General features: G+C 38.8%; 1 protein-coding gene across 10 annotated transcripts in view; it reads left to right on the top strand.

Moving 5' to 3' along the window:
* mtus1b (microtubule associated tumor suppressor 1b) overlaps positions 1-12352 on the top strand; it is a 97855-nt gene that overhangs the window by 81439 nt on the left and 4064 nt on the right. For 9 of the 10 annotated variants that reach the window (XM_042342213.1, XM_042342235.1, XM_042342222.1 and 6 more), the window contains exons 9-14: positions 5858-6072; positions 7146-7251; positions 8506-8579; positions 9225-9320; positions 10165-10284; positions 11221-11318. In XM_042342213.1, coding sequence (XP_042198147.1) covers positions 5858-6072; positions 7146-7251; positions 8506-8579; positions 9225-9320; positions 10165-10284; positions 11221-11318 — 709 coding nt within the window. Of the gene's footprint in view, positions 1-5857; positions 6073-7145; positions 7252-8505; positions 8580-9224; positions 9321-9604; positions 9645-10164; positions 10285-11220; positions 11319-12352 lie in introns of those variants that run through there. The other variant, XM_042342240.1, reaches the window with a different exon arrangement.

Genomic DNA, 12352 nt, shown 5'->3' with positions numbered 1-12352 from the left:
TCATGGAATTCCTGGCATTAATCACTCTGTTATACAAGGAGCCGCCTTAGAATGTGATTCCCTCCCCCCCTTGTTTCCATGCTGTATTTTGCTTCTCAAACTTTTTCAAATTTGTCCTATTGTCCAACATTTTAAACGATTCTCAATTGGTCAACAGAGAAGTTTTATCTTAATCCATGAAGTACATCATGGCTGTTGTTGTGGTTTTTAAAGTTGTCATTTTATCTCTGGGTTCACATTATTGAGCCTAGACTGGAATAAGTCTTTTTGATCGTGAGGAGGCTGAGTCCATCTCAACCTATAATAATCATCCTTGCATTTGCTATCACAGTTTTAACATTGGAAGTGCTTCACGGGATGTTCTGTGAATTGCAGCAGCTCCTCTATGGGCACATCTACATCAAAATCTTCATTGTCAATACAACATTCCTATTGAAATGATTTGTGCCAGGGAATTTAGGGACGGCTACCATAATGGAGGAAATTTCTGTCGTGGCATCGACTATAATAACTAATTGCAGTGCAAATAAAAAAAAGCATCTGTGCACAAGAAATTAATGTTGTAATTTTTTTTCTTATGATTCAATATTCATTCCGTAAGATGGTCAAAGTGAAAGTTAAGACAAATCTAAAAAGGAATCATCCCTGGCTACATCAATGTTGTGACGTCTTTTCAAAATAGTACTTAATTAATTATTTTCAAAAGAGTATTTCATTAAGATATCTTCCTGGGTTAAGTAAACCATATTTAATATTGAACTACAAAATCATGTTGAAGTGCTTTCTTTTCATTTGGGTATGCTGCTCTAATGCTCTGTATACCTATAGAAATTTTTATTTCATTCTTGGAAAGGAGAATTCCAAGCTGTGCTCTCCTTGAAGTTGGTGCATGGGTGTACACGCTTTCTCTCTCTCTTCACACACCACAAAGGAGTTTATTATTATTATTACCACCAGAAAAGTGATCCATCTAAAATTTAAATGTTATGAGTTAATACACCTTTAAAAATGAGGTGTGCGCAAACCTAACATTTCTGAAGAATCTCTATTTCAGAAATGGAGTGGACATGAAAAATCCCATGGGACTATGCAGAAAGAGCAGGGAGTTTCTCCCATTGTCCTGGCTAACAATCCTCCTGGATAAAATTGCTCATTCACTTCATGGCTGTTTGTGGGACATTGATGTTTCAGAGTACCTGCTGTGTTTGCCTATAAACTACAGTCACTACACTTTACAGTAAACCTGTGAAGTGTTTTCAGATATCCTCCTTATGTGAAACTTACTGTATCAAATATAATTTTTTTTTAAATCAATACCATCTCCCATACCTATATATTGTTTTTCCTTTACTTGGACTCTGTGGTATTTGTTGCTGCTATTCTATATCTTATCACTTTTCTGAGTTAACAAAACAAATGACCATCTTCTGGTTACTACCACTTTCTTTTCTTGGATTCATTTTCTCCTTCTGCTTCTTTCTCCTGCTGCTTGGTCAGATTGTTTTGATGGTGGGGGAGGGAGAAAAGATGGGGTTAAATTTTTTTCTGATGTTGTAAGTATTTTCTTCATCTTGGATCTAGCCCTTGCACCTGTTTTTGGTGTTCTACAAATACTTTCTTCACTTTTTATTGAAGAATGCGATTGCTAAAACAGTCATGACCTGCTGCACTCTGCTCATCCCACTTAGTGGAACTTCTGCAGCACTAGTTACTGCCCCAGCACTGAGCACTCCACTCAGCTGCCTGAGATAATCTATCTCATTGCAGTCGGTGTATCCAAATTACTTTCCAGTTTTACCCGACAGCTGAGTTAAAAGCTACACTGAATTTGCATTAAAACTAATGTCCATTCACATTGAAAAATGTAGAATTGTATTGAAAATATTACGTTAGTTTACATATTTGTATATTTCCATTTTGTTCACATGGTAGTTTTGGTTGTGTAGTTTTACACTAATCTATTGTCTGTACTTGTACTGTACTCATCTCAGTAAATACAGGATAGTGCATATAAGGAGCTATGTTTTTAGGTACCCCATTTTGGGACTTTGAACTCAGTCTTGGCTGACACTCCAATATAGTGCTGGGTGGGAGGGGTTCACTGCTGTTCTTCGGATGAGATGATAAACTGAGCTTTTATCTGCCTTTCAGGTGGATATGAAAGATCCTATGGGACTATTTGAAGAGGGGGTTCTCCTTGTATCCTGGCCAACAATCCTCCAGATACAATTGGTCATTTGTTGCTGTTTGTGGGACATTTCTGTGTCATTTTGGCTACTGTGTTCACCTACAAATTTGGTTACTGCATTTTATGGTGAATCGTTTGAAAAGCTTTGAGCTGTCCTCCCTATATGAAAAGTGCTGCATAAAATGCAAGGATATTTTTTATTCTTGTATGATGTTGGGTTGTGTCCTGTTGCAGTGTTTGTGTGCTCACATTTTCTCACTAAACCAATGTGTACTGCAGCAATTAGAGAGAAGTGTATCTTTGCAGACCTCTCAATCTTAATGCCCTGCCCTTTCACCAACTATGGCGTTTGGGACTCCACCTTATAGAAAGGCTATATTAGCGATGGAGCAAAGCAGCCTTGGATTACGAGGATAATACTGGAGATGGATGGGCATATCTATGAGAAGTGGCTAGAAAATTTAGAAGTGATCTAATCGAGGTGTTTAATATAATGAGGATTTGAGATGATCAATGGTAAGAATATTTCCTCAAGTGTGTAATTCAACAGCAAATTGAATGTGCCTTTCATGTCTGGAGGACTTCTCAAGGTGCTGGACAGTCAGGGATTTGGACTCGAGCAGGGGGTTGGGATCAGGAGGAGTGGAGAGTAGGGAAGGTAGGGGTAGGAGGGTGACCGAAGGCTCAGTCGAAGAGGAGGGTCTTGAGACATGCCTTCAAAGAGGTAAGAGAGGAAATAAGGGGAAGGAACTGCGGGATGGAGTTCCAAAGGGTGGGGGCAGAGAGGCTGAAGGCCCAACCGCCAATGATGGGGGACGTGGAGCAGGCCAGAGCCTGCTGAGTGGAGGGAATGGACAAGTAGATATTCAAGGACAAGAGTTTAAAATTATAACGTGGAGTGCGAAAGAACTGTTTCTCCCAGAGGCTTGTCAGATGGGGAGCTATTTGCCAGCGCAAGCTGTTGGTGGCATTGAAAAAGGGAATTAGACAGGCATGTGCAGAGAAGAGGATTGGGGAAAGAGCAGGGAATTGAGATTGGAATACACAGCCTCTTAGACGAGCAAACACAGACACGGAAAATGGGCTGAACTAGCAGTAAAAGCATGGCTGTCTGCCCACAAGCTCTGGAATTTGTCGCAATGTTGACGTTTGTGTGAAGTGCTTTAATTAATGTGCATTTTTTTTAGTGCTTACCCCTACAATCGACTGCAGCATTGGTATAATTACAAAGATGCTATTTTATGTAATGCAATCTGTCCACCTATACACAGCAGTTAACATTAATGTTTTGGGTAGTGTTTTTGTATATAAATATATTTTGGAACCACTCCTAAGAAAGAAATCTTCCTCTGAAAGCTTTTTTTTCCCCTTCCCTGGCAATTATTGTGCTGCTGTTAGAAGTTCTCATTAGTATTACAAGTGATTTGTTTAGGTCCCATTTGCCTTAGAAAGTAGACAGGAGTGGCATTCTCCTTCCACCCTCTTAGCTCAGTTGCTCTTTCAATAAAACATGGAGAGTAATAAATATGCTTTCAACATACTTAAAGGTTTCCTCTTATCTTGAGTTGGGTTCTTGACTCATCAAAATTTCTCCTAGAGTTGAGATCAGCTGCTGTGTTTGCTTCCATAATAACAAACATTTAATTTCTAATTAATGTCATTCAGTAAAGAGCTTTGAGAAAATTATTTTACTTAAAAGGCGCTGTATAAATATAAAATGGGCCAAACTGCTTCCTCTTGTGTGAATTTCTTCTAGCTTCGATGATTTTTGAAGAGTGTGTGCAAAACATTTCAGGCTGAGATTGGTCTATGGTTTACCCTTTCCAAAGGCCCTTCCACCCTTGGCTCAGGTACCCATCGTCCACTTTGAGACATCCTCCTGACATGAAAAATGTCATATAAATTTCCCACAAATTGGAAAAATATGTAGTGTTCCATGTACTCTCAATCTCAAGGTTTTGTCTTTGTGATATTAAGCACACTCTATAAATTGATCAGCTTCTCAATTAGAATTGTGTGTGTGGGGAGGTGGGGATGACCTACTCTGCAAACTCATGTGTAGGTGGGAGAATGGTTTTAAAGTGCCTTTTGCACATGGGGGAAATCTCAAAGGCTTCACAGTGCAATTTTTGCAATTCACTTTAAAGTCTAGTGACTATTTTTTGTAGGTAGCTATGTTTGTAATGCAGCAGCTAGTGTACATACAGCAATTCTCTACAAACAGTCTCAAAGTGAAATATGTGAGTCTTACAGCAGGACCAAACGATGCATTGAGTTGTGTGAGGCTGCATGGTTCTTGCACTAAAGTAGTACAGAGCATTAGAAAATCAGTTATTTGCAACCAGGAGTACCAGTTATGTGTGGAACTGTAAAAAAAAGTATTCTTGGGGTTGCAGATTTAATTAGAAAACAAGAATTGTGTAGCTCACAAAATCCTTCCAATACATTCCTGTGGGTAAATTAAACTCATTTTGAGTAACCCACAGGAATTAGGTTGGTAGGGTTTTTGATTCATGTGCACACACCTCGACACCAAGTTGAATCATACTGTTAGGGAGACCAAGTGCTTCCATTCCAATGAGTACAAATCAGAGGGAGTAGCCTGGGGTGTGCCCATGTACCTCATGCCTGCAGGAGGTAGTCAAACATCCTACCATGCATTTATTACTTCCACAATTGTATGTTTCCCTGAATTACCAAATTCTAAAGTTTCTATTTTTGAAGATGTTTCAAAAAATATTTCAGGTAAGCTTTAGTTGAAACAAAAAAAAATGAATAGGTAGGTGTTGTAGTGGCAGAGCGCTGCTGCACATGGTAGTAGAATAGAAGTTCTTTTCTTCATTTCTGTACATAAGTTCCCCAAATGTTTAAATCATAGTAGGAATTGGGCAGCACTGTTAGTTTGAGGTGAATGAGAGTTTCCAAGTGATCTCTTCAAGAAAAAGTTAACTTGAACTTTTCTCAAATATAATAGTATAATAATAATAATCCTTGCATTTGATATAGTGCCTTATCACATCTTTGAGACTTCTCAAAGCAATTCACGGAATATACTGTAAAGTGAATTCACTCTATATCTTGTGGGCGAAACGCAGCAGCCAATTGCGCACAGCAATGTCCCACGAACAGTTGTGGATTGAGTGACCCATTTATTATTTTTTTTTTGAAGGAATTATTACCCCTGGAAAAGTGATCTGCCAATCGACTAACTACTGGGTTCCTACTTACTGCTAGATAAACAGATAGTGTAGTGCTGCTGGTGAGCTTTCTTGTTTAGTTTTTAATCCTTTCAGCCTTTCATCATAAAAGGAGAGTAAAATATATACAGGCTGAGTCGAATGGGTTTGTTTTCATTGTATAAAATCTCAAGCTCTGCCACTGTGTCATATGGTGACCTTGCCTGAAGATCTGTACCATTATCTAATTACCAGGCCATGTACATATTCAATGTAGCTGGTATATCCACACTAATGCCAGATTTGGTAATATTTATTTCCTTGAAATAGGAGCAGTGGAAGTAAAACGCTGAATGTAAATGCAACATAAGAGCTCAGAGATGCTACCCCACAAGAAGAGCACAATATAAATTCAAGCTGATGTGATGAAATTGAGAGAAATCCTTAAATGTGTTTCTTCTACACTGACAATATTCTTGTTTCTTTCTGTTAGAAACAAGAAGGCAGACTTGTGATAAATTGGATAGGGAAAGAGAAGAACTAGAGAAGAATTATCAAGGAGTGATTCAAAAGCTGTCTGAAGAACACCAGACTGAACTTCGAGAGCTTGAAGAAAGGCTTCAGCAGCTCTTCACTGCAGAACAGGAGCGGCTGCAACAAGTACTCAATGATGACCTGGGAAAGCTACAAACACAATGGCAGGAGCAGGTACGTACCTTCAGATCAGAGGTTGTTGGCCAACTAAATAAATTTATGCCATAGATCAAGAAATACTGAATCAAGAAAAAACTGAAAGCACAGTACCGATTGAACACGGACCTACCTGGTCTTGTGTAAATGTTTGGTTGCCCGCTACTTAAAGGCCACACCATTGCTTTGGATCATCTTTTATACAATTGAGGTGAAGCCTCACTCCCTGGTAGGATATTTTTTATATACAGTGCCTAAGTGTATTGTCTATATAAGAGTGAGACAATTGTTATATTGTCTTATTAGATGGGCACCATACTTGCTCTGCTCATTTGCCCTTTACTCTGATACCACATTGTCTGTTATGGTGGTTTTATGAGTGCGGTCGAAAATTTCATTTTCTTCCCTACTTTGCCTTTCTCAGGCAGTCAGATCTGCTCACTGGAGTCCTCTGCCATCGAGAGGCCACTATCAGTATCAGTGCTGATGGAGACTTTATCTTCATTTATGATGATGTTTTAAATTGTAGATTAAAGTGAGGATCCTACATTAGTAATGCCCTCTTATTGACCCCAAATGTAGTTTACTATGATGCTTTAATTAGAGGCAAATAACCTATGCCATCAGGGGTTGCCATCGGGGGTGGTGAACGACCAGTTATGTTCACTATCACTTTTATAAGAATAAAATCCTTTTATAATCTATATTTCAATGTAATATGCTAAACTATGAAATTAATACTAATTTGAAGGTTTCAGAACTGTTACAGAGTCCAGTATTCTGAGTTTGCATGGCAGACTATGGATATAATACTCATAATGGTATAGTATGCAAAACATGGCTTGGTTAGCCCATAAATTTGGAGATTTCTACTCGGAAGGTGCAGTTTTATTAATCCATTGTAGTTGTTTTTAAAAAACATGATGATATTGCTTCTTATAAAATGCACAGTCATAGTGGGTCATGGTAAAATATAAGTGATTATGTAATTAATTTAAGTCATGGATTATTCCTGGTAAAATTCTGCATTTTACATTACACTGGAGCACCAGATTTCATATTGCCTGCTTAAAAACTCTTTTCAAATTTAGGTTGAAGATATAAACTCCAAGCATGAAACTCATAAATTGGGACTGATAACAAGTCATACAAAGAAATTGGAGTCTCTCACAGAAGACTATGAACAGTCTCTTGCAGGTAATGGCTGCTGAATAAGGGATTTTGTGACAATAAGATATTTGGATACAATGTATCTGAAAGTTGGAATACTTTGTCATACAATTGGATGATTGAAATATGTGAGCACGAATATGAAATACTGCTTAATGAAACAATGTAATTATAAAAAGGTGTCAAATCAGCCCTTGTAATTCATTCCAAATTTGGCTTTGTCAGATGAGTCTCTTTTCTAGATCAGACATTGTGGCTTGAAGCCCCACTTCAGAACTTGTGCTCACGGTCTGGATTGACATTACAATGCAAATTTGGGGCAGTGCTTTTTCATCAGAGGTGCTATATTTTGGATTAAGTCCTGGCTGCTTCTTCAGGTGGACATTAAGGATCCCATGACACTTTTAATAGTGAAGCGGGTTTTGCCTGATGTTCTGACAAGCAATCCAACAGATTAGCTGGTCATTCATTGGGTGGCTCTCAGAGTTTGGGATGCCCCCAGAGTGTATGTTGGGATCTTCCTGCAAAAAGCATGTAGCTTTCCATTCAGGGCATGTTTGACACTGGCTTGCAGGGTTAACAGAAGCCAAGCGCAGAGGAAGCAACAAGGATAATCCTCAGTGTTAGAGGAATGAGCAATGAGCAAAAATGAGACAGGGCTCATCAGTCTTGAGAGAAGATGACTCAGAGGGACCTCAGAGAGATATATAACATTTTAAATGGAATTGAATAAGTAAACCCAGGTCAATACTTGGTATGCAAAAGCACAGTAGAAAAAGAGGACATTGGTTTGAGTTGCAAAGGGCAAATTCAGGACTGATACCAGGAAGTTTTACTTTACTCGGAGTGTAAATGATTGGGTCAGGTTTCCAGGAAGGGTGGTTGGGGCCAGGACACTGAACATTTGAAAAGCATCTTAATGCTGTAATGGGAAGACAGGTGGGTATCCTGGAGGGTTGAGGTTAGATGGGCTGAAGGCCTTCTAAATCCAAACCAATCTTATGAAGAGGGAAGAATCCCTACTCCCAATGACTGGTCTGCCTTTCCAAGTTCTGCCAATGAGACAGATTGGCTGGTCTGTCATCAGTGGTGTCCTATGGACCCACCTGGCTTAGGAAACGGACTAGTGAATCCGCCACACAGGGTTAATTCAAATCCGACATCTTATTGTGAAGCTCTTTGAAACCAGCTCAACTGGCACAGAAATTGTGCAATGCGTTGAGACTTTTCATCTAAAGTGCTATAAAATTACAAATTTTCTTTCACATTGTTCTTTTGTAGAGCTGACAAGATCATATGAACTGGAAAAGCATTCCCTCGAAGAAACCTTTAACCAGACACAATCACAACTACAGGTTAGTTATTTTGAGAGGTAATCAAATATATCGATTAGAAATTATTTTGCATAATGGTTTCCTTCATATGTTTAATTAGTTCTGGAAGCTAAAGAGATTTGACTTGAATGCCAGGTTTTAAATTTAGCACAAACGGTAGAAGTGTATTGCATCTCTTAGGTTATACAAGCTTGGGTGTGCAACTCGCCTCATCTTAAAACCTTTCACGGTTTTAAATAGTGTGGACAATGGGCCACTTCCCTTTTTCTGTAGGGAAGTGGTATGTTTTCTTTCCTTCTCCATGTCATACATGCACTTTAACAAGCTAGTAGCGAGCGACAGCAGCAAAAACAAATGAAGTGGTATTGAAGAAACTTGTACCTAAATGTTACCACTGGCACTTCAGTCTTTCATGAAGCCCTTATTGGAAGTCCAATGCCATGAAACCATGCAGCCTAGATCCCAGCAAACAAGGTGTCTGTGTGTGGGTGGCCTAGTAACTGCCCTCTGCATACAAGTTGCTGCAGCTTGATGGTCTTCTACACTGAGATTGGCAGGAATAGCTGTATCATTGTGAATGCAGGAGGATGAAAGCTGCTGTGTGAATATTGGATTCTTCCAAATGTTTGTTTGAGATGGATGTTCAATTTCAATTGTACTTTTCAGGAACAGATTTCAAAACTAAATGAGGAAAATAATTCTTTGAAGGAGAAAGTCAAAGCTAAGGAACAGGTCACAAAAACACATGTGCAACAAGATCAAGTAAGTTCCCTTTATATAATTCAGTGGGGATTTTTTAAAATTGTGTTTTTCAAAGGTCACAGCAAAAAACTGTAGATCAACTACAATTTGTACTGATGCTTCTAGCCTTTAACAATGCTATTTACCAGCACTCTAGGCAGCTTTCTCAGCTCATTATTGAGCGCTTGCTATAGATGCTCCTGTTCTGCAGTGAAGAGCTGCTGAAGCTTTTCTTCAAGCTCTCGAAGTTCAGTCTGGTGTTCTTCAGACAGCTTTTAGATCACTCCTTGATATTTCTTCTGTAGTTGGGTATGAGATCAGAGAGCTAAGGAGGTGCTACGTCATGAAGTGATTTGAATGCAAGGGTGAGGATTTTGAAGTTGATTAGCTCAGAGACTGAGCCCTTGGAACCTGGTGAGGATTGCAGTGATGGGCGTGCATTGTTTTATATTTTTTCTACATTAGTTGCATTTCCACTATTGGCGCACGGACCTTCAATCACTCTGCTCCCACCCTCTAGAACTCCATCCCGCAGTCCGTCTGCCTCGGCCCTCCCTTGCCTCCTTCAAGACCCTCCTCTTCAACTGTGCCTTCGATCACCCCCCCCCCGCCCCCCCGCGCCAAACACCCTCCCAATCCCGATCTCCAGCTCGGGTCCAAAATACTGACTGCTCAATGCCTTGGCGTCCTCCCAACATGAAATGTAATAAATGTGATAAATGCAACTTTGTTGTTGTTCTAGATGTAGGGGAAAAATTGAATCTGGAGCCAAGTGAAATCTGCATGGAAACATTTTAAATACATGACAGCTTGTCTTACTATTCAGAAATTAACCCTGTTTAAGAATGCCTAATTTTATTTTCAGAAAATTTCACCCCAGAGCCTTTATCTCGAGCAAGAACTGGAAAGTTTGAAGGCAGTGCTGGAGATCAGAAATGAGAAAATACATGAACAGGAAAAGAAGTTGATGAAGATGGAAAAGCTGGTAAAATGATGTGGGGAATATGACTGACCAAGTACTATCCAGTGGAATAACTGGACAATTAGCTTAATATTATAAGTGTGTGGGTGGGGAAGGAGAGGAAATTTGCTTGAAATGTAAATGGGACTGAAATGATTGTTCTTTCGAGAGTCAGCACAGAGACGATTGGACAAATCACCACCTTCTGTGCCATAAATATTTATGGTTCTATCAGCACCTTCAATAGTAAAAACAAATCAAGATTCTTGAGTTTTGGAGATCCAAGAGTGATGACAAAATTCATAGGAAAATTTGGCAGTAGCTTTGTTGCATTCACTTTGGATAGTGTCCCAGTGAACGTAGCTGATATTGCAGAAATGTAAGTCAAAGAATGTTTATTAACATTTCCCCAGTTTTGTTGGCTTCAGTTCAACTTGTTGATTTAAACTGATTTCAGGTTGAGATAAGTTATAATTTATTTTATCTCTTTTTAGCGATTTTCAATCCAACTTACATTCTGGTGGAACTGATTAGACTTGCTAAATTTAGATTCAATTAAAAACTAAGTCTTATCTTTATAAATCGTATAATCATCTATTGATGAATGTGCCCTTACCAGCCAGCTGCATTGAATTGCAGGAAACCCAGTCTTGATCAGTTGATCCATATGCAGAAGAACTTCATTTCCCACTATTCAATGCAGCTGCATGTGCTTTACCAGCTGCATTGAAATACACCCGCCCATTGCAGATTATTGATTAAATTGGATTTTATGCAACTTAATCAGTTTGCCTATAACTAGGAATTCTCGTAAGTCATTAATTGTTAGGTTCCTGACTGAAATGACTTATATGAATTTTACTGTATTTGGCTTTTATCTTTCTTTTACTTACTTGAAAAACTCGATCTGGAGTGATGATTGTGTGTGTGTGTGTATAAGAAGTTTGTTTTTGTTTCTAGATGGAAAAACATGTCGAGTTGGATGAAAAATTTAATCTTGTATCACAAGAAAATGAAGACCTAAAAGCACGAATGGACAGACATGTAGCTTTGTCAAGGTAAGTGATGGGGATAACTGTTTAAAGCCCTGAATAAAGTATTTAATATGCATACAAAAAACATTGGGGGAGGGGAAAGAGATGGAACTTATGTTATTCCTAATTTATTTTGTTCCTTAGTTAAAGAATGGTTTATTGCTCAGACCAATCAGTCATCAAATGGAGCACTGAAATCTTTGGCCAACCCAGAGACCAGTAGCACTTTTTGAGCCTTGTGATCAGAGGCTTTCCTCACAAAAAAACACAAGCTGTTGCTCAGAATTTCCTCAGTTTCTGCCATGGCTGCTAGACTGCAGGGCACTCACAATACATGTGAATTAAAACTCTCTCTCCCTTCTGAGATCTCCACATGTGTTTTGCTTTGCACTCTGTTGTGCAACTTGCTTTGTTGTGGGATTAGCCTATTTGCTCACACATTTCACCCACAAAATATACAGTCAAAGCAGATCTCTTTTCTGGGGGTAATAATCCCTCAAAAAAAATCCATGACTGTTTGTGGGAGACTCCTGTGCACAATTCGCTGCCATGTTTCACCCACAAAATACAGTCAATTCACTTTACAGTATATTCTATGAAGCACTTTGAGCCATCTCAAAGACGTGATAAGGCGCTATATTAAATGCAAGGATTATTACTATTACTATTCATGGGGGCTGTTGGTGTACATTGTTGTTCGTTAAACATCTTCACAGTTTTGGGAGGAAAGAAATCTGTCACTGTTAGGAGATTTGTCGCATTAGACGTCTGATGATTCCTCTCTTTCACTGCATGTTTCTCTCAAAAAGATCCAATCTTCTTGTAGCCAGTAAAGGGTTTATGTGTTACAACTATACAGATATGTTTAGAATTAAACTATTTCCCAATACAAATATATGGTAAACTATTATTTTCACACCTGTCTTCAGATATACACTAGGTTTGTTCTAGTTTAGTTTCTTAAATGAAAAGCAGAAAGATGACAATGCAAGAGACTTTATTCAAAGAACCCATTTTCTCCAAAAGGGCAGCTTTCTTAAAATAAAGACTCGTTGAAA

Source organism: Callorhinchus milii, unplaced genomic scaffold, assembly GCF_018977255.1.
Source record: "Callorhinchus milii isolate IMCB2004 unplaced genomic scaffold, IMCB_Cmil_1.0 Scaffold1, whole genome shotgun sequence".
Classification (NCBI taxonomy): Eukaryota; Metazoa; Chordata; class Chondrichthyes; order Chimaeriformes; family Callorhinchidae; genus Callorhinchus; species Callorhinchus milii.
This window is presented reverse-complemented; position numbering and strand designations above follow the sequence as displayed.